The sequence below is a fragment of the Peromyscus maniculatus genome, chromosome 4, assembly GCF_049852395.1.
Source record: "Peromyscus maniculatus bairdii isolate BWxNUB_F1_BW_parent chromosome 4, HU_Pman_BW_mat_3.1, whole genome shotgun sequence".
Lineage (NCBI taxonomy): Eukaryota > Metazoa > Chordata > Mammalia > Rodentia > Cricetidae > Peromyscus > Peromyscus maniculatus.
In genome coordinates, this window is record NC_134855.1 from 141,252,092 (window position 1) to 141,276,081 (window position 23,990).

The 23,990-nt window shown below is 53.1% G+C and overlaps 1 protein-coding gene across 7 annotated transcripts in view; it reads left to right on the plus strand.

Moving 5' to 3' along the window:
• Positions 1-23,990, plus strand: part of Sulf2 (sulfatase 2) — an 84,753-nt gene that overhangs the window by 29,962 nt on the left and 30,801 nt on the right. For all 7 annotated transcript variants that reach the window (XM_042276831.2, XM_076571143.1, XM_076571142.1 and 4 more), the window contains one exon: positions 9,658-9,897. In XM_042276831.2, coding sequence (XP_042132765.1) covers positions 9,658-9,897 — 240 coding nt within the window. The remainder of the gene's footprint in view (positions 1-9,657; positions 9,898-23,990) is intronic.

Sequence of the window (23,990 nt, forward strand, 5' to 3'; positions counted from 1 at the left end):
TGTTCCCTCTTCCCAAATGGCTCTAGCCTGTGTTAAGTTGACAGAAAACTAGCCAGCCACAGGTAGAATGAAGGCTTCCCACAGACAAACTGCTTTGCAGGTGTTGCTTTCAGTGACTGAGTAACTGGCTCTGTGACACACACACACACACACACACACACACACACACACACCCCGCAAACTTGGGGCACAGCTCCAAGCATGCACTGTGTCCTTAAATACTTACCTGGTGTGGCAAGCTTCCTGTGCCTGAACGTTCCCCGGTGAGCAGGCTCTCTGCAGAGTTTCTGCATTCACACCCTGCCGCATTCCTTGTGGGGGTCTCTCACTCCTCCTCCTCCCCTGAGAGACCCCCATTGGGGTTTTCTCCTTGAAGCCCCCACAGCAGAGCTGCAGAGGATGAAGGGGAAATTGCCAGCATGACTCTGGAATTTCATCGCAGCCGAGGTCAGCAGCCGAGTTCAGTGTGGCTTCCTCGGCATCTGACTGATTGATTGATTTGGGGGTTTGGGGCACCAGCTTGATTTCACAGTTCCCCAGAGTCTGGGATTCCCCTTGACACTGTCACCCAGGAGACCATGTCTAAGATGCCGTTCCTGGGATCCTGTGCCATCCCTGGGGCTCCTGACTGAGAGCCTGGAGCTGACGGCATCAGGTGCACCGTGAGCCTCCGCCCTCTCTGCCCAGATGTTGCCTCTGGGTGAAGTGGCTCTTAAACAGGTGTTTCTGGGGCCAGGTGGCCGAAAAGGAGTCTCAGCAATATAGACATTCCAGAGACACTTAAAGCTAGGTGAGGGCTGTCACATGAGCTCTGTGACCTCAGGATGGGCCAGGACACAGGTGCTCCGTGGCCCTTGGCCTGAACTTAGAGCCTTTCGTCACTCTGGGGTCAGGGAGTGCAACAGGATGGTCCCTTCCACATCTGCTTAGTGGCACCTTCAACAGGAGTGAGCCAGTCAGGTGGTGGGTGCAAGTTGTGGTATTTGTAGCCACAGCCAGCCCATTCCAGGCCATCGCTAAATAGGAAATGTCAGGTGGGGGGTGGTCCTGAAGGGGGTCCATCAAGTAAGGTAGCCATCAATTCAATTTTCTCAATATTCCAGTAGTGTCTCCCAGTTCATGTGATGCTGGAGTTTGAACCTGGGACTCTGTGTGTGCTGGCACAGTGCTCTACCACTGACGCACATCCCAGCTCTGCTTTGTTTGGCTAGTTTGTTTTGTGAAACAGGGGCTCTCATATAACCCAGGCAGGCCTCCAACTTGCCATGCAGCTAAGAATGAATTGGAACTCCTGATCCTCCAACCTCCACCACCACAACCACCACACACACACACACACATACACACCACTCACACATGCATACACAGACGCATCACTCATACATGCACATACACAGGCACACACATACACACACACACACACACACACACACACACAACTGCTGGGATTACAGGCACATATGGCCAATACGGCTTTTTTTTATGTGGTGGTGGGACTGGAACTCAGGTCCTCCTCATGCTTGCATGGCTGGCACTTGACCACCTTACCCATAGCGGCCCCTGGGACCATGACCATGACTTTCACTGTAGTAAAAGGTCCTTGTGGTCAGAAGGAAGTGTTTGGACCGAGAGTATTAGCATCTTCACCTTCATTCCAACATGGCCTCCAAGCCACAGTGTTTAGTTTTTGTTACAGAGGAAAGAGCTCACAGTGTGAGAAAGTCAAGTACCCTAGAAGCCTCCATGATGTCCCAGAAAAACATCCTGGCTTTCGAAATGCGGATGGGGAGCCACGGTCTGCGGATACTGAGATGTGACCAAGTACTCCGGCAGTGTGTCTATGACCTTCAACTGGGACTGCTTCAGTGTTAGTCACAGGCACAGTGGTCTCCACAGAGAGGGGGATCCTTGCCCGAAGGCTCCTGCTGGAACATTCTGTGCTGGGGTTATCTACAGCTAAGATTAAAAGCAGAGTAGAAAGGCGTGGGCATAGACGCTCAGCCTCTGTCAGCCTGTGTGCTCAGTCCCTGATCTAGCCCTTGGAAACTTTGGAACCACTCAGAACAAAGATAACTCTTCCTCCCGAGTCAGTGGAGATAGGCAGAGGACAGAGCCGTCTGAGGCCCACCTGGCAGGTGCCTCTAAAGAGGCTCCATTTGAAGAAACTTGAATATAATGGGGCTTGGATCTATGGCAGCTCAGGTCCTGAGACACGTGCTTCCTGCTGTGACAAGAAGGGCAAAGTAGCCGGCCTGAGGAGAAGGTGGGCTTATCAGGACAGTGACTTCCCAGGTCCTTTGTGGTTCTGTCGGCCAAAGGTGGACTTTGCCCTTTACTGTGACTGAGGCAGGTATCTGCGGGAGAGTGCCTGAAGGAACGCGATGATATTGCTCAATCTGTTAGCACTTGCTCTCCGGCTGCTGAGGGGAACACAGTGCAGATGACTTAGGCGTCTCCTGCAATAGTCCAGACATGAGCTCCTTTACTCACATGCAGATTAGCGTCAAGACTCTGGGGTTGCAGACTCCGGTTATGTTTTCCCCCATCCCGGTCTGCCTCCCACCACTTTCCCAAGGAGACCCCGCCCCCCAAGACTCTGTTTACCCACGAGGTAAAACAAGCAAGCATAGGTCGGCATCATCTCCTTAAATACCATCCAAAGAGCCTCAGGAGGTTATTGCATGGGGTGGTATGCACTCCACCCCACCCCAGGATGGTAGTCCTCTGGGGAAGGGACAGGACGGGAACCTCTTCAGTGCCAGGAATGGCAGAAGTTGACTCATGTTTTCAATCCTGAAAGTCCCTGGCTCAGTCATTAAAAGTGCTTGTCACACAAGCATGAAGTCCCAAGTTCCATCCCCAGCATCACATAAAAGCCAGGCAGTGCTGGAGAGGCAGAGACAGAGAATCCTTGAGGTTCACTGACCTGCTAGTCTACCACATTGGCAAGCACCAGGTTCAAAAACACCCTGTCTCAAAAACAGCAGATGGCACTCAGTGTTGACCTCTGGCCTCCACATACAGGTATGTCCACTACACACATGTTCACACACATACAAAGGGGAAGGAAGAAGTCCTTGGTACCTGCTAAATCCCCATGGATAACCCTTGCTCTGACTCAAGTCTTTACAAGGGGTAATGAGGCTGGGGCTCGGTGCAGATGTCTTGTCTAGAACCTTCTTCAAAAGCCGGGGTTCCATCATCAGCACTAACAATAAATACAAGCTGATTCAGCATGCTCTGACACTGGTGGCGCCAGACATAGCCAATCTCATGTGCTAGATCAACAAACACTGACGTGTGTGTGCGCGTGCGTGCGTGCGTGCGTGCGTGCGTGCGTGTATGTGTGTGTAGGTGAACTTGCTTCGTACTGAGGGTGGCCTCTGATCCTCCTGCCTCCACCTCTCAAATGCTGAAGTTACAGGTAGATGCCACCGTGCCTGGAGATGGAACAGGACTTAGTGATCCACCAGCTGACCTCCAGCCCAGTAACCCTTGACTCCTCTGCTTGCAAACACATACAGTGCATCCAAAATAGGCAGCTAGGGTGTTCGTCCGTAAGTTCAGTTCTGTGGATCAGAGGTTGAAGGATTTCATCAAATAAAGAGCCAGACAGAGAGCCGGGGGATGGCTGTTGGTAAAGTGTCTGCCGTACAAGCATGTAACCCCCCAGAACCCATGTGAAAAAGGCCGGTGTGGCACACCCAGGCCCATCTGTGACCCCGGTTCAGGAAGAGGGAGATGGGGTGGGTGGTGGAGTAGAGACAGGAGACTCATTGCTTGATGGCCATCAATTTTAGCCAGTGAGCTTTGGGTTCAGTGAGAGGCCCTGTCTGAAAGATAAGGTGGGGAGCAATTGAGGGGGACCCCAGTCATTCACCTTGGGCTTCCACGTGCCTAAGTGCCCGTGTGCGCATACACACACACACATACATACATACATACATACATACATACATACATACACACACACGATACGCTAGGCATCCCTACACAACATTCCCAAGAAGGTTGCACAGTTGTGGTTCTGGGGATATCTGGCAGTTAGGGTTTAGGGGCCCCCTAAGTTTTAAGTCCTGCTGTGGGAGAGGGGAGACTCACACCAAGAGATGTTAGGATAACCTCGCCCTGGCCCTGTGTGGTGGGAAGGTTTGATCACAGAAAGAAACGATTGCCTGTTTTCATCTGTATGTCCCCAGGTTTACGTTGGGCAGACTGAGTTTGGGTTGGCTGGCCGCTTCCCATGAAGCATGAAAGTCACCCCCTTTTCCTGTATGTGGCTGCGTTTTCCCAGCCAAGGGCTGTCAGCCCTCTGAGCCATTAGGTCACATGTTTTCCCATTACAGAAGTGGGTTTTATAGTTCGACACTGGGGCCCTTTCAATAAAGCAGGCCACTGTCTGCAGGGAGGCATGGTGTGTGTGCTTTTCTACACAGACCCCTGTGTCATTTTGGCCCCAAGAATTCCACTCTTGTCACTGACTGCCCCAGCTCTTCCCCGACGGCAGCTGCCAGGTAGGGTGAGGGCATGCTGCTCCCAAGGGACGGAGGGAAGCCAAGCCTGGGCTTTCATCTCTAAAACGTAAGAGGTGGCCCCAAAGCCTGCTGGCTTCGTGTTAATACAGCTTTTGGGGTGCTTTCCTGAGCCTCCAGAGGGGGTCTGATGGGTTGAGAAGCCAGCTTGGGTCCCCAAAGGCTGAGACGCTGAGCGCCTGCCGTCAGCGGTTCTGTTCTCTCTTGGGAGGTCTGTGAACCAGGGAGGGTCCATCCCACCCACAGCACAGGGGTTCGTGGAAGAGAAATAATGCAGGAGCGACTGTGAGGCGCGACAGCCTAGGCCCCAGGGCAGTGGGGACGTGGACCGGATGCAGGTGGATGGATGAAAGAAGGAAGGGGACAGACAGCAGCATGGGGCCGTGAGCCCAAACCAAGGGGAGGTGTGAAACAGTGGGCCAGGGAGGAGAGAGCACACAGCCGGGGTGCTGCCGCTGGGAACCTTGAGGAAGCTGGTGTGTGTGTGTGTGTGTGTGTGTGTGTGTGTGTGTGTGTGTGTGTGTGTGTCTAGTTCTGTGTGTGTGTGTGTCTGTGTCTCTCTAGTTCTGTGTGTGTGTGTGTGCGTGTGTCTGTCTGTCTGTCTGTCTCTCATCTCTCTAGCTCTGTGTGTATCTGTCTGTCTGTGTCTGTCTGTCTCATCTCTCTAGCTCTGTGTATGTGTGCACGCATGCAAACATGTGTGTGTATATGTGTGTCTCTCTGTCTCTCTCTGTGTATGTGTGTATGTGTGTGTCTCTGTCATGTCTCTATGTATGTTTGCATGTGTATGCTTGTCTCTCTGTGTATGTGTCTCTGTCTGTCTCTGTCTGTCTATCTCTCTCATCTCTCTGTCTCTGTGTGTGTGTGTGTGTGCATGCATGTGTGTGTATGTGTATGTCTCCATCTCTGTCTATGTGTGTGTGTGTGTCTGTCTCTCTTGTCTGTGTGTGTGTATGTGTGTGTGCGCGTGTGCATGTGTGTGTGTGTGTGTGTGCATGTGTGTGTGTGTGTGTGTGTGTGTGTGTGTGTGTCTGTACAACTGCATGGGTGTTGGGAACCGTAGTCTACACCGAGGACAGAGCAGGGCTGAGGACAGAGCAGAGGTCCCGTGGCTGCAGACCGGTGAGAAGGGTTAAAGTGGAAGGATACTGGCTCCACCCTGGGGTCTCACCCAGGTGGGAAACAGTGGTCCTAGTCCTGGGGAAAGGGGCTATGCCTGGCGAGTCCAGGGGTGGATGTAAGCTCCAGACAGCAGAGGGCTGGCTCGCCAGATGGTACAGCATTCAAATGCTGGCCCCGGGAGCAGCCAGATGTCACCTGAGTAGCTGGAGGCAAAGGTGGGGGGGCTTGCAGAGCTTGACCGGATGTGGCCCACCGGGTGTCAGTGGACAAGCAGGTGACATCAGGAGTGGAAGTGGCTGACTTGTACCATGATGTTTGCCAGACTCTGGACTCTGTCCCCTCCCCAGTTCTAATCAGAACTGCACCACTGATAGCACCGGGCAGAACCATGTTATCAAGAACAGGCTCTTGCTGCCCCAGGAGAAGCTGACACTTGCTTCATGTAGAAGAAGCCAGTTAGGGCGGCCTGCCTGTCACAGCTCCACTCCCTGTCCCTGCGTGTGAACAACACATTACCCTGGAGCCACCCCAAGTGTATCTCTGGGGGTTGGGGATAAGCCTTGTGGCATCCCCATCAATGCCATGAAAAGAGACCGCTTCTGTCCCCAAGAGTCAGTCAAAAGCGCGGGGACTCGGCACTTCCCCAGAACACCATCACCAGGCCTTGGAGAAGGTGACATTCGCCCCTGCTTCTGCCATGGACAAGCCTGGATCTGAGCTGTCATCTCCCACCTTGCCCACTGTGTGGCCCCACCGGTCACCAAGGGCCCCAGCTTCACTTCCTGTTCAGAAAGGGACACTTTGAAAAATAACTTTGCATATCATGTGTGCAGAGCAATAGACACCCAGCCCAAGACAGCGCCCCATGTGTTAGGAATTACAATCATGGACACTGCTCTCCACCCCAGGGACAGGCCAGCAGGGACAAAGCTCAGATCAATTAGCAAGCTGTAACAGAGACTTCCAGGGCCTGTTGGATACAAGTGATCTAGGAAATGAGGCTGACGTCCATTGCAGAGTGTGCTCTGGAGTGTGGCAAACCCCAGAGCTCCTGATGTGTTCAAGCTAAAAGTCAGCGCTTAAAACCCCACTGCACCTGGCATAGTGGCGCACGCCTTTGATCCCAGCACTCAGGAGGCAGAGGCAGGGGGATCTCTGAGTTTGAGGCCAGCCTGGTCTACAGAGCGAGATCCAGGACGGCCAGGGCCACACAGGTGGGAATGTAGCTCAGGTGGCAACGTTTACCTAGAGTAACAAGACTGGGTTTCATCCACAGTGCAGTATCAATTAGGCATAGTGATGGAGGCCTGTAATCCTAGCACTCAGGACATGGAGGCAAGAGGATCAAAATCATCCTTGGCCATAGCAGGTTTGAACCTGGGCTTTGTGGTGTGAGCTGGTTAGTAATACAGCCCAGAACAGTGAGACCCTCTTGTCACTGAGTCCATGTGCCCTCCTGGAGATCCTCCAGGGTCCTTACTGTAACAAGGCTTCTGCCGGAGTGAAGGCTTCCTCTGCAGGGACTGCCCTAGCCAGCTGGTGCCAGCCTGGCAGACCTGTAAAGGGAGGTGCCAGGTCAGGGTCAGAGCCAGGCACACCTCACCAGCCTCCCTTAGCTCTGCTGGGTGTCACAGGAACTTGTGTCACACAGCCTCAGGGAGACCTCCTACAGGTACCAACCCTGTGACTGCCTACAGCCGGCATCCCCAGAACACAGATATTCCAGAAGGGCTGAATGGTGGGGTAAGAACTGAGCCTGGTGAGGCCTCCATGAGCTCAGAAGGTCAGCCAGGCGTGCTGAGGAAGGACCCATGACAGGCTTTGCCCACAAAGCAGTCTCAGAGAGCCCTGGAAAAGGTAGTGGCGTGTGCAAGGGTCCTGGGGCAGGAATGAGCTTGGAGTATTTACAAAACCACGAGGAAGCCTGGGAAGATGGCTCTGTTAATAAAGCATTTGCCTCAAAAGTGTAAAAACCAGAGCACAGACCCCTAGAACCCATGTGAAAAGCCAGCACAATCATACATTGTCATCCCAGCGGTGACGGGACGGGAAGCAGAGACAGGCAGACCCCTGCAGGCTCGGGCCAGCTCTCCTACCCCATGTGTAAAGTTCCAGGCCAATGAGAGACCCTGTCTCAAACAAAAGGTGCGTATGTGTACCCACACTCACAAGCACACGCACATACACACACAAAAGAAACTGAAGAGGCCACTGTGAGGAGAGGAGAGGAGAGAAAGGAAGAGGAGAGATGGCTGGAGGGGGATGGGCAGGGAAATGGATGGACATAGGAGGGTTCCAGGTCTCAGTAAGAAAAAGGACCTAACTGCCGGTGCAGGACAAAGTCACTGGCAGTTTGGGAAAGCAGAGCCATGATCTGTGCCCCGGGAGCTCTGGAGTCTCCTTCCGCGTGGCAAAGACCCCGTAGACAGAACAGACAGACAGCAAATACATCCTTCTGCGCTCAGCCCTGCAGGGCTCATCGGGCTGTCCTGTCTCTAGGGAGTTGCTGGGTGACAAGGTCAGCTCTGAGGTGGGACTCTCAACTGCATGGCCGACCCTGTGTGGGCTTCTGCCCAGGTCCCTGACGTTTCTGTCAACCCCTGAAACAGCAGAGTGTTCTTTCAAGGTTCCCCAGGCCTGAAGTCCAAACTGAAGGGGTCAGTGGGACGGTGCCTGTGTCCTTGTGGTTTCTTCTGTCTTCCATGTGGACATTCGTGGATTTAGAACTCACCTGGGTAAGCCATTTAAGTGTAGGAGGTGAGGCAGGAGAACCATGGTGAATTTGAGGCCAGCCTGGGCTACAGTGAAACCCTGTTTCAAAAGGGATATTCGGGGCGGCAGCAAGATGGTTCCTTGGGTGCTTATTGCCAAGCCTGACAACTTGAGTTTGATCCCCAATACCCGCTTGGTGGAAGGAGAGAGCCAGCCCCTTCAAGTTACCTTTTGATCTCCACATACATGCCATGGCATGCAGGAATTCACATACGCACGCATGTACATGCATGCACACATCCATGCACACCTGCATGATAAATAAATAAATGTAAAAAAAAATTAGCTGGACATGGTGGTACTTGGGAGACAAAGGCAGGTGGTTCTCTGTGAGTTCCAGGCCATCCTGGGCTACAGAGTGAGATCCTGCACAAAAGAATTACAAGGAAGAGGGGAAACTGAGTCTGGTCGTAGAAGGAAGAGGGCAAGTCATGCCTGGAACTCCACCAGATCTCAGCGTTTAGCTTCCGACCTCAGTGTGCCGATTGGCATCCGTTCCCCACACTGGCATAGCATGCTTACTGTGTGCTACCAGCAGGGGCCCAGCCCCGCACAGCGGGCCTCCACACATGCTCACCTCCTCGCCTCCTGAGTGTCCTCCTCTGCTCTCACCTTTGCTGAGCAACAAGAACAGCCATGGATGAACCCTAGCTGCCTGGAGGGTCATCAAGGACCAGTCACACTTGTTTAGGGGGATCAGAGACTGAGAAGCTGGAGGGAGGCCCCAGGAACTCTCCAGAAATGATGAGGCTAGGCAGACAGGTTAGCTTCGAGGGGAGGCGGGGAATGGGCTCCACATGGACTAAGGAGGCAGCGCAGCTGAGGCCACACATGTCAGGGAGACTGGCTGGGGGTTGGCTGGACTAGACTTCAGTACGAGTGGATCCTTCTTGGGAAACCTCCAGACAAAACAAAGCCTAATCCTGTGTACATTTGTGGCCGCTTAAAAAAAAAATTCTGTGTATATTAGCACGCTCCAGAAAGACACTCTGTTTATGTACAAAACAGGGTTTGCATCTAGAGTCAGGGCACTTAAAACCAGGTTTTTACCCAGTGTGAGTGTCTAATGGGACTGAGGCCAGGGCCTTCCTGGTTGGGTTGGGGGTGGAGGATCTGGCCCATGCAGCCCATGGATTTCCTAAGCCTACTTGCAGCTCTGCTCAGGCTTGGGGGCCCCCTACGTTGGTCCCCCCAGCAGGCCACGTGACTCACCAGTGCCCTTTGCTCACAGGCTCCATGCAAGTGATGAACAAGACGAGGCGCATCATGGAGCAAGGCGGGGCACACTTCATCAACGCCTTCGTGACCACACCCATGTGCTGCCCTTCTCGATCCTCCATCCTCACCGGCAAGTACGTCCACAACCATAACACCTACACCAACAACGAGAATTGCTCCTCCCCCTCCTGGCAGGCCCAGCACGAGAGCCGCACCTTCGCTGTGTACCTCAACAGCACAGGCTACCGGACAGGTAAGACGGGGCAGGGAGGACCTCCTCAAGGGACAGGTGGCCTCTTGTGCCCTCAGGGAGCTTCTCTGGGTGTGATGCCCATACTGCACTGGTACCCAAGATAAGTCTGGCTCATGCGCCCATTCATCTCCCATTGAAGGTCCGAGTCCATCTCCATGCACACAAAGTAGATGTGTCTCCAGTAGGTTCAGAAAGCGACCTTTTCAAAGAAACTGGAGTTTTGAAAAATGGAGAGTCCAGGGAGACTGTGAATTCTCTGACAGGGAGGCCACAGGATGATCCCTGCATGAGTTTGAGGTTGGTTTCTAAAGCTGTTCAGAACTGTTTTCTTGACTGAGACCATCTGCGTGAAAGAAGGTTCCAGAATACTGAGGTTGGAGTTAGAGAGGAGGAGACTTGGGGACTCACTGACCCGTTGTGGGAGTAACCAGGATGACGACGGGGTTGCCATGGTGAGAGACCTTTGCCCACACTGATATGTCTGTCAGAGGTGGGATGACCTGGATGCCTACTTGACGGAGTTACTGTGGCGAGTTCGAAAGGCCATTCACTAGGATAGCGCCTGAGGTCACGCTGTACTCCCAGCCCAGCCACCTCACCCTTGCCAAATTCTCCAGACTCAACTCACTGAACTTGCTTGAATTTAAAAAAACCAAACAAACACTCCCCCACCTTGGCCTGCAGCCTGGGCAGTTGTGAAACCAGATAATGTGGCTCAGATGTTGCAAGCCCCGGGAATTGCCTCCGAGTGACGTGACATTGTTTTGAGTGGGAGTGAGGAGGGGCCAGGCACCTCCTGTAGCTGACCTGCAGCCCCTCGGGTGTCCAGTGGGAGTGGGTGGGGCTGTTTACTCCCTACAGGCCACGCCCCTCCCACCACCAGAACCAGCAGGGTCAGCTGTAGGAACTGGCTTCTCCACATGGGCGAGTCAGCACACACGTGGGCATGGGGCGCAGACCATGATGGTTTGGGGTCTCTACAGAGAGCATGCGTTAGAGGTCACTGTGGGCCAGTGCTTTAGATGGTTGGGAGGCGGGAACATAGCAGGGCGGCGCCTTCTATTGGAGGGTGCACCTGCCATTCAGGACTAGAAATGATAACCCACAAGCCCCAAGTTAAAACCCTCAAATATCTCTACATTTGAACTTTTTTGATTGTAATCTCTCAATGTTTAGAAACTCATTTTTTTTTTAACAACTGAATGCTGTGAGCCAGAGAAGGTGTATCTGTGGACTCGCACGCCCTGAACAGCTCTGGCTGAAATGAAAATATGGAAAACATATGAATAGTAAGGCCCCCAAAAGTGTTCATCAGCCTGGTCACCTGGTAGGCAGCAAGACCACACCCCCGACAAAGGGTTCTGGGAGAGTCGTGAAATGAGAAGTTTGTGACATAGTTAAAACGGAAACGGAGGCCATGGGATACTCAGAGGTGTGGGACAGCCTGACAAACAGAACGGGAAGCACTAGGGGGATTTATGATGGAGAGAAAAGGAATCTGCTGCTTATGGCTCTCAGTCTAAATCCTTTGCTGCCGTGGTGGCCTCGATCCATGATCTGGTCCACAGATCAAGCCCTTATTTCTCCTTACTTCCATTGATGAGAAACAAGATACGTGGGCTCACGTGGCAACAAAGGAGCCTGGGAAATGTAGTCTTTACTCTAGGTAGGTCTTTGCGCTGCTGAAAACAGATCCTGAGTGGGGAGGGACTCTCAATCACAGCCACAGTCCTTAATCATTTGTGTTAGTGACGCCCTTGAATCCAGAAGGTCAGCTGAGCTGAGGAAGACAGATGCCAGTGTTCGCAGTGCAGAGGGCTGCTAATGGAGCCGACCGAAAAGAAGCTACAGTTGGGCTTGGTGATGCAAGCCTGTAATCCCAGCACCCAGGATGGATGCCAGAGGATCAGGAGTTCAAGGGCAACCTCTGCTACATATTGAGTTTGAGGCTAGCCAGGAAGAGATAAGGAAGGGAGGGATGGACGGAGGAGGCAGGAGGGGAAAGAAGAGAAAACAAGCTGGCTATACTGCATACCGGCAACCTCCCAACACTAAGGGGTTCAAAGACAGCCTGGCTGTAGCAGAATCTATTTTAAAAAACCCAAAACTGGGGACTGGAGAGATGGCTCACCAGGTAGGAGCAGTGGCTGTTCTAGAAGACCAAGGTTCAGTTCCCAGCACCCACATGATGGCTCACCACCATTTGTAACCCCAGTTCCAGGGCATCTAATACGCTCTTCTGACCTCCATGAGCACCAGGCATACCGATGGGACACATGCATGCATGCAAGCAAAACCCTCATGTACATAAAATAAAATTAGTTACTTTTAAAAGAAAAAGACACTTTTTGAAAATAACTTAGTTTCTGAGACAGAGTCTTGCACAGCCTCCCCCAAATCATTGTTTCCAGGACTGACCTTGAACTTTTGATCTCTCTGCCTCCATCTCCCAAACGCTGGGGTGACAGGTGTGAGCCCCCCACCCGGTTGATGCAGTGCCGTGTGCATGCAGGACAGGCCTTCCTGCACGCAAGGCGAGCACGCTCTAGCTGAGCCGCCCCAGCCCGCCGTGTGTAGCAAAGATTTGGTCCTAACTGCAACGCCTGAAGTTTGAAGCACACAATGTGTCTCTGTTGGGAAAAGTGTCATTTGTGCCACAAGCACAGGTGTCGTGACATGAGGTCCTTCTCACCTCCTCGCCTCAACAAGTTTTTCCGGGGATCTGGGGACCCCAGGTCTTTCTGAGAAGCCCTCCGGCCCCGGTTGACAGTGGAGTCTCCCCCAGGCTGTGTGTGCTACCGCGAGGTTCTGTGACACAGACGTGGCTCACTGAGCCCAGACACCAGCCTATTGTCTGTCACTGGCCTGGTGGTCTTCTGGCGCCGCTTCAATTAACTTCACATCCCGCCTCTCGTAAAAGATCAGCAGGCTCACTGTCCAGTCATCTCACCCTGCGTCTGCGTCGCCCATGCTTGTGAGAGACAGACAAGGGTTGACGCCAGAGGTGCTGGATTTCAGCAGAATAAATATCCACTAGTTAATGGAAGTTTCTGGATACGGCTCCCATTGAATCAGAGACTTGGATAACCTGTAAGCCCCCACGGCCTGTTCATTGTTTTCCCGTGTTGCTGGCCCCCTTGACCCAGGTGACCACCAGCAGCCCTGGTTGTGCTGATGGACATAAGCACAAGCATGTCCCCAGCATGAGTCCCTGACAAGACCCAGTGGGCTGTGGGGGAGGTGGGGAGATTGGAATGCCGATCTCAGATTTCCAGACACTGCTGTGGGGGAGAAAGAGCCTTTTCCAGCACTTTCTACCAGCCAGGTGCCAGCTAAGGCCTTCTCTCTGCATACAGCCATCCGAGTCCAGCAGCTCCCACATGGTTCCATGCCTGCTAGACTTCAGTGGAAATGGTGATGCACGCTCTGCACCTCCCCACACATGTTCTAGAATGTTCCTGGGGAGCCTGGAGTGGGCCATTCATTAGAAGCTTGGGCTCGGTCGGGCTCCCCTTGGGGTGCTGTCTCAGTTGGGGTCTCTATTGCTGTGAAGAGACACCATAACCACGGAAACTCTTATAAAGGAAAACGTTCAACTGAGCTGGCAGCTTATAGTTCAGAGGTTCAGTCCATTATCATCATGGCGGGGAGCATGGTGGCATGCTGGCAGACATGGTGCTGGCTACATCATGATCAGAAGGCAGCAGGAAGTCGACTGTGACACTGGGAGTATCTTGAGCATAGAACTCAAAGCCCACCCCCACAGGGACACACTTCCTCCATCAACACCACACCTCCTGATAGTGCCGCTCCCTGTGATCTTACAGGGGCCAGTTTCATTCAGACGACCCCGGGTGCTGTTTTCAGATCGTGCTGTGCACCCCAGTTCTCTCCACTCCTCTCACACAGTGTTGGGGAAGGACTCTGGCTGAGAACTTAGATTCCATCACTCACTGTGGGTGGCCTTGGTGCCCTGATACCTGCCGAGGTCCTCACATGGGCGCCCTGGCACCCGAGCATCCTGACAGCCACCGCTACGTGAAGGCAGGCATGTGTGTGTGCACGTGTGCACATGGCCCTGAAGGGGCTTCGAGTCAGGACACCCACTGTTACTTCCCCGCTGTGACTGTTCCTCTCTCCTACCCCCTTGTCCTGCTGTGAGGCCGTCAGACTGGGTCCGGCTGCCCGCTGACATCTCTCTTAGGGTCCCCATGTGACAAACCTGCCATGCCCAGCATGACCCCTCCGTTCGCTGCTCCCCTCCCGGGGGCTGCTCACAGGCTCTCCCTGGGCACCTCAGACCTCCGTTCGCTCAGACCAAGTCCTCAGAGCAGTGCTTGATTTCCCGTCCTTCCTATCACAGTCGGCCCCCCACCACTCTTCCTAAAACGTACCCCGAGTCCCTCCACTCTCTTCCCACCCCCTCTTCTCAGGCTGCTCTGTTCTGGTCCTTGTCCGCAAGGTCTGTCTTTCCTGGCCGCTCACCATCCTCCGCCCAGCAAGCAGGGCAGTCCATCAGGACCCTGCGGCTCCTCTGCACAGACCCCCACCTGCTAAGGATGGAGACCCCTACAGCTGCCCCGGGGTCCCTAGGAACTGCCCTCCTGGCCAGCTTCTCTTGGCCTCCTCCCTCCCTGTCAGTAAGTCGCTCCACAGGAGTTCTTTCCTGCTGCTCGGTCACGGATTGGCACACCTCGGGGCCTTTATGCTTCTGTTCCTCCACAGCAGTGGTTGTGACCCCTTTGGGAGTCAAATGACCCTTTCACAGGGGTCGCCCAAGACCGTCAGAAAAATGCAGATGTTTACATTACAGTTCATAACAGTAGTAACATTACAGTTAAGAAGTAGCAACAAAAATAATTTTGTGGTTGGGGGTCACCACCACATGAGGAACTGTATTAAGGGTCACAGTGTTAGGAAGGTTGAGACACTAGAGAATCTTCGAAACTCTCTCATGCTTGAGTTCATTTCCCTTGGATCTGTGGTCCGATGTCCTCGCCTCAGAGGACCCTTCTGTGAACACCCCAGTCCCTATCTCCTTACTCAGTTCCTTCTCCTTCAGAGGCCAGACACCGCCCAGCAGGGATGTGCTAATGCTGCCTTCCCCGGTGTTCGCACACGCACACGCACACGCACACGCACGCACACACACACGCACACGCACATGCACACGCACACACACACACACACCACCCCTGTGCTCCCTGCCCTGGTTCTTGCTTCCTCTAACCCTGGTCCCGGCCCTTTCTCCCACACGGCTTGCTGACTGTATGGTGAGCTCCCTCCTGTCTCCCGGGCCACAGTGGGTGCGCAGATGGGTTCCCGTGCCCCTTCTGTAACCACAGCCCACCCCATCACTTCCTCTCCTCCCGTCTAGACCGCGTCTCCTCTCTCATCTTTCTGCACACACACGGGAGACTGCTGCTGCCCTGGACGCCTCTCTGCGCCCTGCTGCAGCTGTTTCACCCTTCACAATGGCAGCCTTTTCTGCCGTTGGCCCTCCTCCTCCTGCCTGTCTGTGGCTGGCTTCCTCTCCCGGGCGCGATGAGCACACAGAGACACACTCAAGGGCGCGTGTGCACACACACAGCGCCCTTCTTCCCTCGTCCAGCTGCATATCACCCTTGTGCCTGTCCTGTGACAGCGGAGTCCCCATCTGCCCCCTGGAGTCTGGGCTCTTCCAGCAGTAGAGACCTCCCCGAGGGACTTGCCTCTCAGCATGGGGGTCTGGGCCTTGTCTGGGTCATGCAGTCTTGAAGTCTGTCCCAACTTCCTCAAGAGACATGAGGCTGCCCCTGCCACGTCTGCCTCTTTTAACGAGTTAAGCATGGTGGTACACCTGTAACCTCAGCCCACAGGAGGTGGAGGCAGGAGGATCAGGAGATCAAGTGCTTCCTTGTCTATATCGTAAGTCTGAGGCTAGCCTGGGCTATGTGAGACCATCCAAAACAACAGAAACGGGCTGGAGAGACGGCTCAGCAGTTAAGAGCACTTATTACTTTTGCAGAAGACCCAGATTTGGTTCCCAGCACTCACATGGCAGCTCGCAACCATCTGTACCTCCAGTTCCAGGGGATCTGACGCCCTCTGCTGGCCTCCATTTGCACCAGGCAGATATGCAGTACACATACACACATGCAGATATTCACACATACACATAAAACCAATCTTTTTAATCCCCAAATTCCCTTAAACCCCAAGTGTCTGGTCCTTTCTTCAACACCTTTAAGATCTAGATAAGTGAGGTACCAGGCCCCAGCTCTAACATTACTTGTGACTAAGCTTCCCCGGAGCCTCAGTTTCCCCTTCTGTACAGCAGTGTTGTGACGTGGGTAAGTCACCCAGTGCCCATGATGTGCACCACCCCAAGGATGGTGTGACCAGATCCCACAAACTCAGGAGAAAGTTCCTGGGAGGGGGAAGACATGGGGCCTGGGGTGTGGTTGTTCTGTTAGGAAAGCGCTTATCACTGAAGCCTGAGGGCCTGAGTTTCATCCCTGGGTCCCACATAAAAAGCCAGGCGTGGAGCACGGGCCTCCCACGAGCCCTGGAGAGGTGGACGGGAGAATCCTTGGGGCTCAGTGGCCAGCCGGCCTAGCCGTTGGGGGCTTCAGGCTCTGTGAGGGAGGTGAGCGAGGTGCCTCAGCCGGTGAAGGTGCTTGCTGCCAAGCCAGCTGTGGTGACCCGAGTTTGATCCTCAGGACCCACCCCGGGGGAGAGAACCAACTCCCACAAGTTGTCCTCTGGTCTTCACGCATATGTGTGTGCCATGGCACGCACGGATAAATAAATATTAAAAAAATGTTGCCAACAGTTGGAGGGGAAAGCTGGATGATTGAGGGAAAAGTAGAGGAAGCAGGTGTGAATGTCCTCAGTTCCCTGAGCGCTAGGTGTGTGGTGAAGGTGGTCGAGGTGGTATAGGTGGTTAAGGTGTCCGCCTGAGCCCTGACCAGGTCCCTCAGCCATGCCAAGGTTTCCTAGCATTGTAGAGAAGAAGTGTCACAGCCCAGGAGATTAAAACAAGAGATGCTTCTCCTCTGATTGTTCTGGAAGCCAGATGTCCCAGATCAAGTGTCCCCAGGGTCAGGCTCTGACGCTCCAAGGGATTTCTGTTCGCACCTCCTCTGCTCTCCATATCCCAGAGCTTTGGGGCTGGTGAGAACATCTCTCCAGTCTCTGTCCCTGTCTTCTCATGGCTCTCAGCTTCAGGTATCCGTGTCTGGATTCCCCAGTTGAAGGGCACTCACCTGGAGTGTAGGGTTCAGATAAGGTCACTGTGCAGGTACCGGGGTTAAGAGTGGGTACCAAAGATGAGAGAGCCGGTATCAGAGATAAGAGCAGGTACCAGGGATGAGAACATGTATCAGGGATGAGAACAGGTACCAGGGATGAGAACAGGTATCAGGGATGAGAGTGGATACCAGGAATGAGAACAGGTATTAGGGATGAGAGTGGGTACCAGTGATAAGAGTGGGTATTAGGGATAAGAGGAAGTGCCAGGGATGAGAGCAGGTACCAGGGATGAGAGCAGGTACCAGGGATGAGAGCAGGTACCAGGGATGAGAGCAGGTACCAGGGATGAGAGCGGGTACCAGGGATGAGAACAGGTATCAGGGATGAGAGCGGGTACCAGTGATAAAAAGGGGTACCAGGGATGAGAAGGGGATATTAGGGATGAAAGTGGGTACCAGGGTTGAGAGCAGGTATCTGGAGAGACAGTGTGGCTCACATGCAGGCTGCTGGCCTCCCTTCCAGAGCCACCCTCAGGCCTGACTTCAGTAGAGGTGGGACAGAAGAAGAAAGGCTTCAGTGCCCAATGCCAACTACCTCTACATTTTGTTTGGTGTTTGAGACAAGGTCTTACGTAGCCTTGAACTTGCAATGTGCCTACTACTACCTCCCAGTACTGGGATCATAGCTGTGTGTCTCCATGCCTGCCCACTGGGTTTTAACTCTGCAAACACAAGGCTAACTTAAACCAAGCACACCCGGGGGAGAGATTAGGCCACAGGCCATCTATTTGCGAGTCTTTTTCTCAAGGAAGCACAGCACCCCCTATGGGTCAAATCCATAAAAGTGTTTCTGGCAGTGATGAAGGATGCTGGCTTTGTCCCTGTAGCAGGGGAATTTAACGGCTGTTCTGCAGTCCACATGGCTCTTACACTTCCCAACAAGTCATTCATCTGCATGGATTATTTTATGCTTATTGTTCTGATTCTTGAACCTGAGTCTATTTTGTACATGAATAAGAAAGAGTTGATTTTTTTTTGGCAGCTTTTTAATATGCTCCAGGTTTCCCAGCGTTAGATGTGACAGGATAGGATGTTATAATTGAATGCAAAACTTTTCCAAGAGTTATTCCTTATTTCTGAAAATCCTGTCCCTGATGGCAGTGGCAGCCAGTATTTGAATTGCAAATGCCACGCGCCCACCAGCCTGCACTGGGAATCTGTCTCTACGGTGGCACCTGACTGCCGCCCCGTGTCTCCTTGACGGATGTGCTAGAGAAGTTCCCTATTGAAACCTCCCTTTGTTATCAATCTCCCAGCTTTATTTTTCTCGAAGATTGCTGTTATAGTGTTCTTTCAGTTTTGGGAGGTGACCGGCATAGGAAATTTTTCAGCTGTGCATTCTTTGGGGGAGCTTACAAACTGGTTATTACAGGAAAGGGCCATTGGTGAGATGCCCCTGAGGGCAGCTTTGAGGGGTCCAGTTAGTGTCACAGTCCTGAGGCGATGTGAATTGCCTGGAGTTGACGGACCATCCAGTCTTGCTATAAAGGCTCCTGTGGATTCTCTACCCTCCTCTGTCCCATCCTTCTGCACAAATCTGCACGTGAGAGGGCAGAGGCTGAGGAAGACCTGGTGGTGAAAGCATCTGCTTTGCAAACAGGACAAGGGTCAGATCCCCAACACCTTGGTAAAAGTCAGGAATCGGGAGCCACCTGTAGATGAGATGTCAAGAGGAGAAAATGAGATCTGTGGGGCGAGCTGGTAGAATTGGTGAATTCTGGGTCCATGTGAGAGACACTACCTCAGTATGTAAGGTGAAGAGTGATCAAGGAAGACGTTTGACATCACCTATGCTCACACACACATACATCCCATGGGAATGCACACACACACATATCACAGGAATGCATACACACACACATACACATACACACACCACACAGGCATGCATACACACATTAAAAGGAAAGGAGCTGAAAAGGACTGACATCTCCTTTGGGAAAGTACTCACCTTGCATGCAGGAAGCCCTGGGTTCAATCCCCAGCACTGCATAAAGCTGTGGTGGTACACACCATCACCCCTGCACTGTGTAAAGCTGAGGTGGTACACACCATCACCCCCACACTGTGTAAAGCTGAGGTGGTACACACCATCACCCTGCACTGTGTAAAGCTGAGGTGGTACACACCATCACCCCCACACTGTGTAAAGCTGAGGTGGTACACACCATCACCCCCACACTGTGTAAAGCTGAGGTGGTACACACCATCACCCTGCACTGTGTAAAGCTGCGGTGGTACACACCATCATCCCCGCACTTAGAAAGCTGAGGCGGGATTGAGAGGTCAAGGCCAGTTTCTCCTGATCATGACTCAGCAGGCCAGAGCCTCTCCCGGATGCTAGGAACCTCCCTCCCAGCTAACTGGGTTTGTGGGCAATGAATGGGCCCTGTCATTTGCTCCAGCTGCCTGAGTCCTGCACAGGAAGCTGAAGCCTGCATTCAGTTAGAAACAAGCAACCCCCTTTAGGTCCCACACCTCAGTCCAGCCTTGGCCTGATGCCCCAGGGTCATCCACAACCCACCCTGTCTCCATAGCAACAGCCCCAAACTAGGCAGAAGCAGGTAGGAAAAAAGGAGCCCAGGAGGTGAGCTCAGCCCTGGTAAACTGCCTGGCCCTTCTTTCCCCTGGTGATTAGCCAAGCACCCCTGCTCCCCAAAGAGGGCAACAGAGGATGCCTTGAAAAGTGGCACGCTGATTAAACGCTCCCCCGGCTGTTCTGACTTCTTCAGATAAACTCCCAGCTCCTTCTCTGGTGGGCCTGCCTGTTCACCTCTCCTGCCTCTCACTCTAAAATCCTGATCATACTTAGCTCTCCACCCCACTCCCACCTTAGCCCTCTCAGCTGGTTTTCAAGCATGCTAGGGTCGTCCCTGCCCTGGGACCTTTGCCCCTGAGCCCCTGTCTAAAGCACAGTTCACACACCTGGCCGTTGAGAACTTTCCAGATCCACCCACTCTCCTCAGGGGAGTCGTCAGCACTCGCTACCCAGTCCCAGTGTAGGAAGATGAATGCTTGAATGCATGCCGGGCAGGGAAAGAAAGCAGACGTCCACCACAGAAACCTAGCGATGGTCTGGGGTTGAGGATGGGGCTCAGTCAGGAGCTGTGTAGAAGGCTCTGGATTCAGCCCTCAGCACCACATAAACCAGGCATGCTGGCACATGCCTATAATCCCAGCATTCAGAAGGTAGGGGCGGGAGGATCAGGGGTTCCGGGTCATTCTTATGTTCATAGCTATTTCCACGCCAGACAGGCTTACCAGGGACCCCGGGTCAAAAGGAGGCGGGGAGGGAGGCAGCAGAGGCCTCTCTTAAAGCAGGGAGTGATTTCTGCATCCTCTACCCTCACCCCCGTACCCACTGCTCCTTGGAACAGAATCGTCCCCCATCTTTCTTTGCCTCCACTCATCTCTCATTTCGGAATGCTCCCGTGTTGGCATCCGGAACGTAACCAAGTTGATTTAAGTTGATTTACCCTGCACTCTGGCAGCTCACCATCCAAACACAGAGGGAGCCACACAGTAACCTTAGAGCAGCAGCCTTGAGTGAGGGAAAGCGGGTTGCGATTCTCAGAGGGGCTGGGCCCAGCCTGAGACTTTGGGGCTGGGGTTTATTTAACATACTTCCATCTCTGCCTTCGCGGCCCAGATAGTTTGTTTGCCAAAAACCTGCAGACTTCAGGCCTGTGGCAAGTCACGTGTGATAGTTACAGCAGCCTGGACTTTGTCAAAGGCTGCCTTCTCTTTTAGCTGTTCCCAGGGACCCCAGCTCCCCCAGCTTGGTGGGATTGTCTCTGCTGCTCAGACCAGAAGCCCCCCCCCCCAAAACCAGTGACAGCAGGTCAAAATTGCCACCTCAGGTGCCAGGGGTGAGACCCGAACTCCTGGACCTGCTCACCTTCTGTTTGTAATGTGTTAAAATACAGGTAAAGCCATTATCCAAAAATGGCTGCCACAGGAAGTAGATGAATGGGGAGGTGTACCTACATCCTGTAATGGCATAAACAGAGGTCACACACATCTGTGTGCCACTTTAACTTGTGGATGAAAGAAAACGCTCAGAGTCACAAAGGAAGTCAGTTACACCAAATTATAAACTGGTGTGTACCTCCCTGCACACGTGTCCAGGCCGTATCACTGAGGGTGGGCAGGTCTGGGACCAGGGGTGATATTTTAAATGTCTGCGGTGACTGATAGGTAGACGTTCCTGATTTCACTGGTGATCGAGTCCCAGGCCCTGTCACTGGAGTGTGTAGCTTCCTCCAGGATTGTAGGGAATGCTAGTTAGAGGTTAAAGAAAATAAACAAACACAAATTCTCCCTCCCAAGTTCACAGACTGCCTGAATTCTGGCTCCAAACAGCAGATGAGGAAACTTCCTGGAGCTAGAGAGGTGACTCTGTGGTGTAGAGGCGGGCCTGGGTTCAGTTCCCAGAACCCAAGGCAGGCCTGTAAGGCCAGCTCCAGAAGGTCTGACCTCCACCCCACAAGCACAACACTCATATACACACATACATACATACATACATACATATACACACACACATACATACATATACACACATACATACACACACATACATATACATATGCATATACATGCACACACATATTCATATATACATGCACACATATATTCACATATACATACATATGCACATACATACAAATACACATACATGCACACACATACACACATATATACACACACCTATACATACACACATACACACACACACACACACACAAATAAAATAAAATCCTATTTTTTTTTTTTTTATTTTGAGAGAAAAGAAACCCTCCACCTGCCTGCAATGTCACTCACTGGTAATCTCTTGGTAGGCTAAAAGAGGAGTATTTGAATTTGGAGTTCACCTGGGCTGTATAATAAGTCTTGTCTCACAGAAAAGAACTCTCCTTAGAATAATATCAAACCCATGGCCAACACATGCCACTAGACTGCTTAGCAGCTGCAGACCCCCCTCCACCCCTCTCCTTCCCCTTGAACCCGGTCCCTGTGTCTCGCCCGCCTCATGTCCAGGATGACCAGCACCTCTGCATTGCCACGCCTGGCCTCCTTATGTGCCCCTGCCCAGGCCTGCTCCTGCCACAGTGCCCCGTTAGATTCAGCGACCTAACCACACGATCAAGACAAAAGGCAGGCCGGAAGCCCCCGCAGGCCTCCAGGCTGGTGTCTGTGGAGTCTGTCGCTGACTCTGCTGCCCAGCCCCACACCCAGAGGTTTGTTGAGGGCTTGCTCACAGGGTTGTCGTCTAGACACAGGATGCAGAAGAGAAAACAAGAGCCTGACTCTTGAGCTGACTCCGAGATCAGTCACAAAAACAAAAAAAAAGATTTGTCAATTGCTGCTGACAATACTGTAGCCTTAAGTTTTCTCAGGTCCCGCCCAGCCCCGAGGTCCCGAGTTCTTCCAGTCCCGCAGTCCCTCAGCCGCTTGTAAAATAGTCAGTCAGAGGCTTATATTAATTACCAATTGTATACCCTGTGGCAGGCTTCTTGCTAGCTAGCTCTTACAACAACCCATTTCTATTCATCTGTAAGTTGCCACATGGCCATGGTGTTACCGGTCTGCTGGCATCTTAGTGCTCCTTCTGCAGCAGCTGGTGTCTTCTCTTTGGTCTACACAATACCATAGAGGAACTGAGTCGGGAAGGAGAGGCCACTCGGGCATGGCCAGCAAACTTCTGGCAAAGATGAAGAAGCATCCCAAAGTATCTACGGTAGAGAAGGTCTTCCCGAGGGAAACGCCAGGGCGAAGGTCCTGGGGCAGGATAGGGCACTGCTAGGCTGGAGCATGCCTGGCTGAGGGAAGAACTGGGGAGACGAGATGGGTAGCAGGTAGGGGACAGTCACATGGGGATTTTCAGGGCTATCAAGGTTTTCACAGCGTGGTGGAACTGGGTTGGTGGCTCTGAGGCCACCATGGAGGAGGGACTGTGGGTTGGAGGGAGGAGGGCTAAAGAGGGGACACCAGCCACCTCCAGACAGAGAAGCTGATGGTGGCGTGACAAGGAGAGTTCCAGCCTGGACCTGTGCCGTAGACAGAGCTGCCAGGCTTCGGGGACATGGGGACATTGAGCTCCAAGGTCTGGCCCTTCTGACCACAGCGCTGGGTGAATAACTGGATGGGGACAGATGGGAAGCCGTACTGAAACACCTGCTTAGTGTCAAATGAGCAGATTTGGAGGGAAGTGAGTGTGCATCAGGCCAGAGGGTCTGTAAAACCAGCGAGGCATGCGCAGAGGCGGTGACAGCTGGAGCCAGAAGCTGCTGTGTGGGGTGACAGCCACATTCTGTTCCCCAGGGTCCTTGCGTGCGAGCAGTTTGGTTTGGGCAGGCTGGACTTTTCCTTGTTCCACCTCATCTGTCGCTGACCTTCCCAATTCCCCAGGGGAGTGTTGTTTATTGTCACTGGCCAGGCTCCTCCATCACCGGTCTCTGCTCACAGATGTGTGTCTCTCTCTGGGCAGGCGGCCCAACAGTCCTTCCCTGTCCCGGCTGTCTCTAGGCAGAGACCAGTCACATCTAGTTTCAGACAAACGTTTTCAGTCATTCGGAGGGAAGTGTTCAGCCCCTCCTTACAGAAGAGTTGGGACCCTGATTTCCCCGGTGCCCTTCCCACGAGCTGACTGGTCACACTGGTGACTGTCCCATTGTGTAGGTGCCGTTGCCAAGGCTGACCAGAGAGCTCTTGCCTGAGGCTAGCTGGGCCTCCACGCTCTGAGTGGAGACCTCGCCCTCCAGACTCTCACTCTTGACTGTGGGTCGGAGGATGGATGTG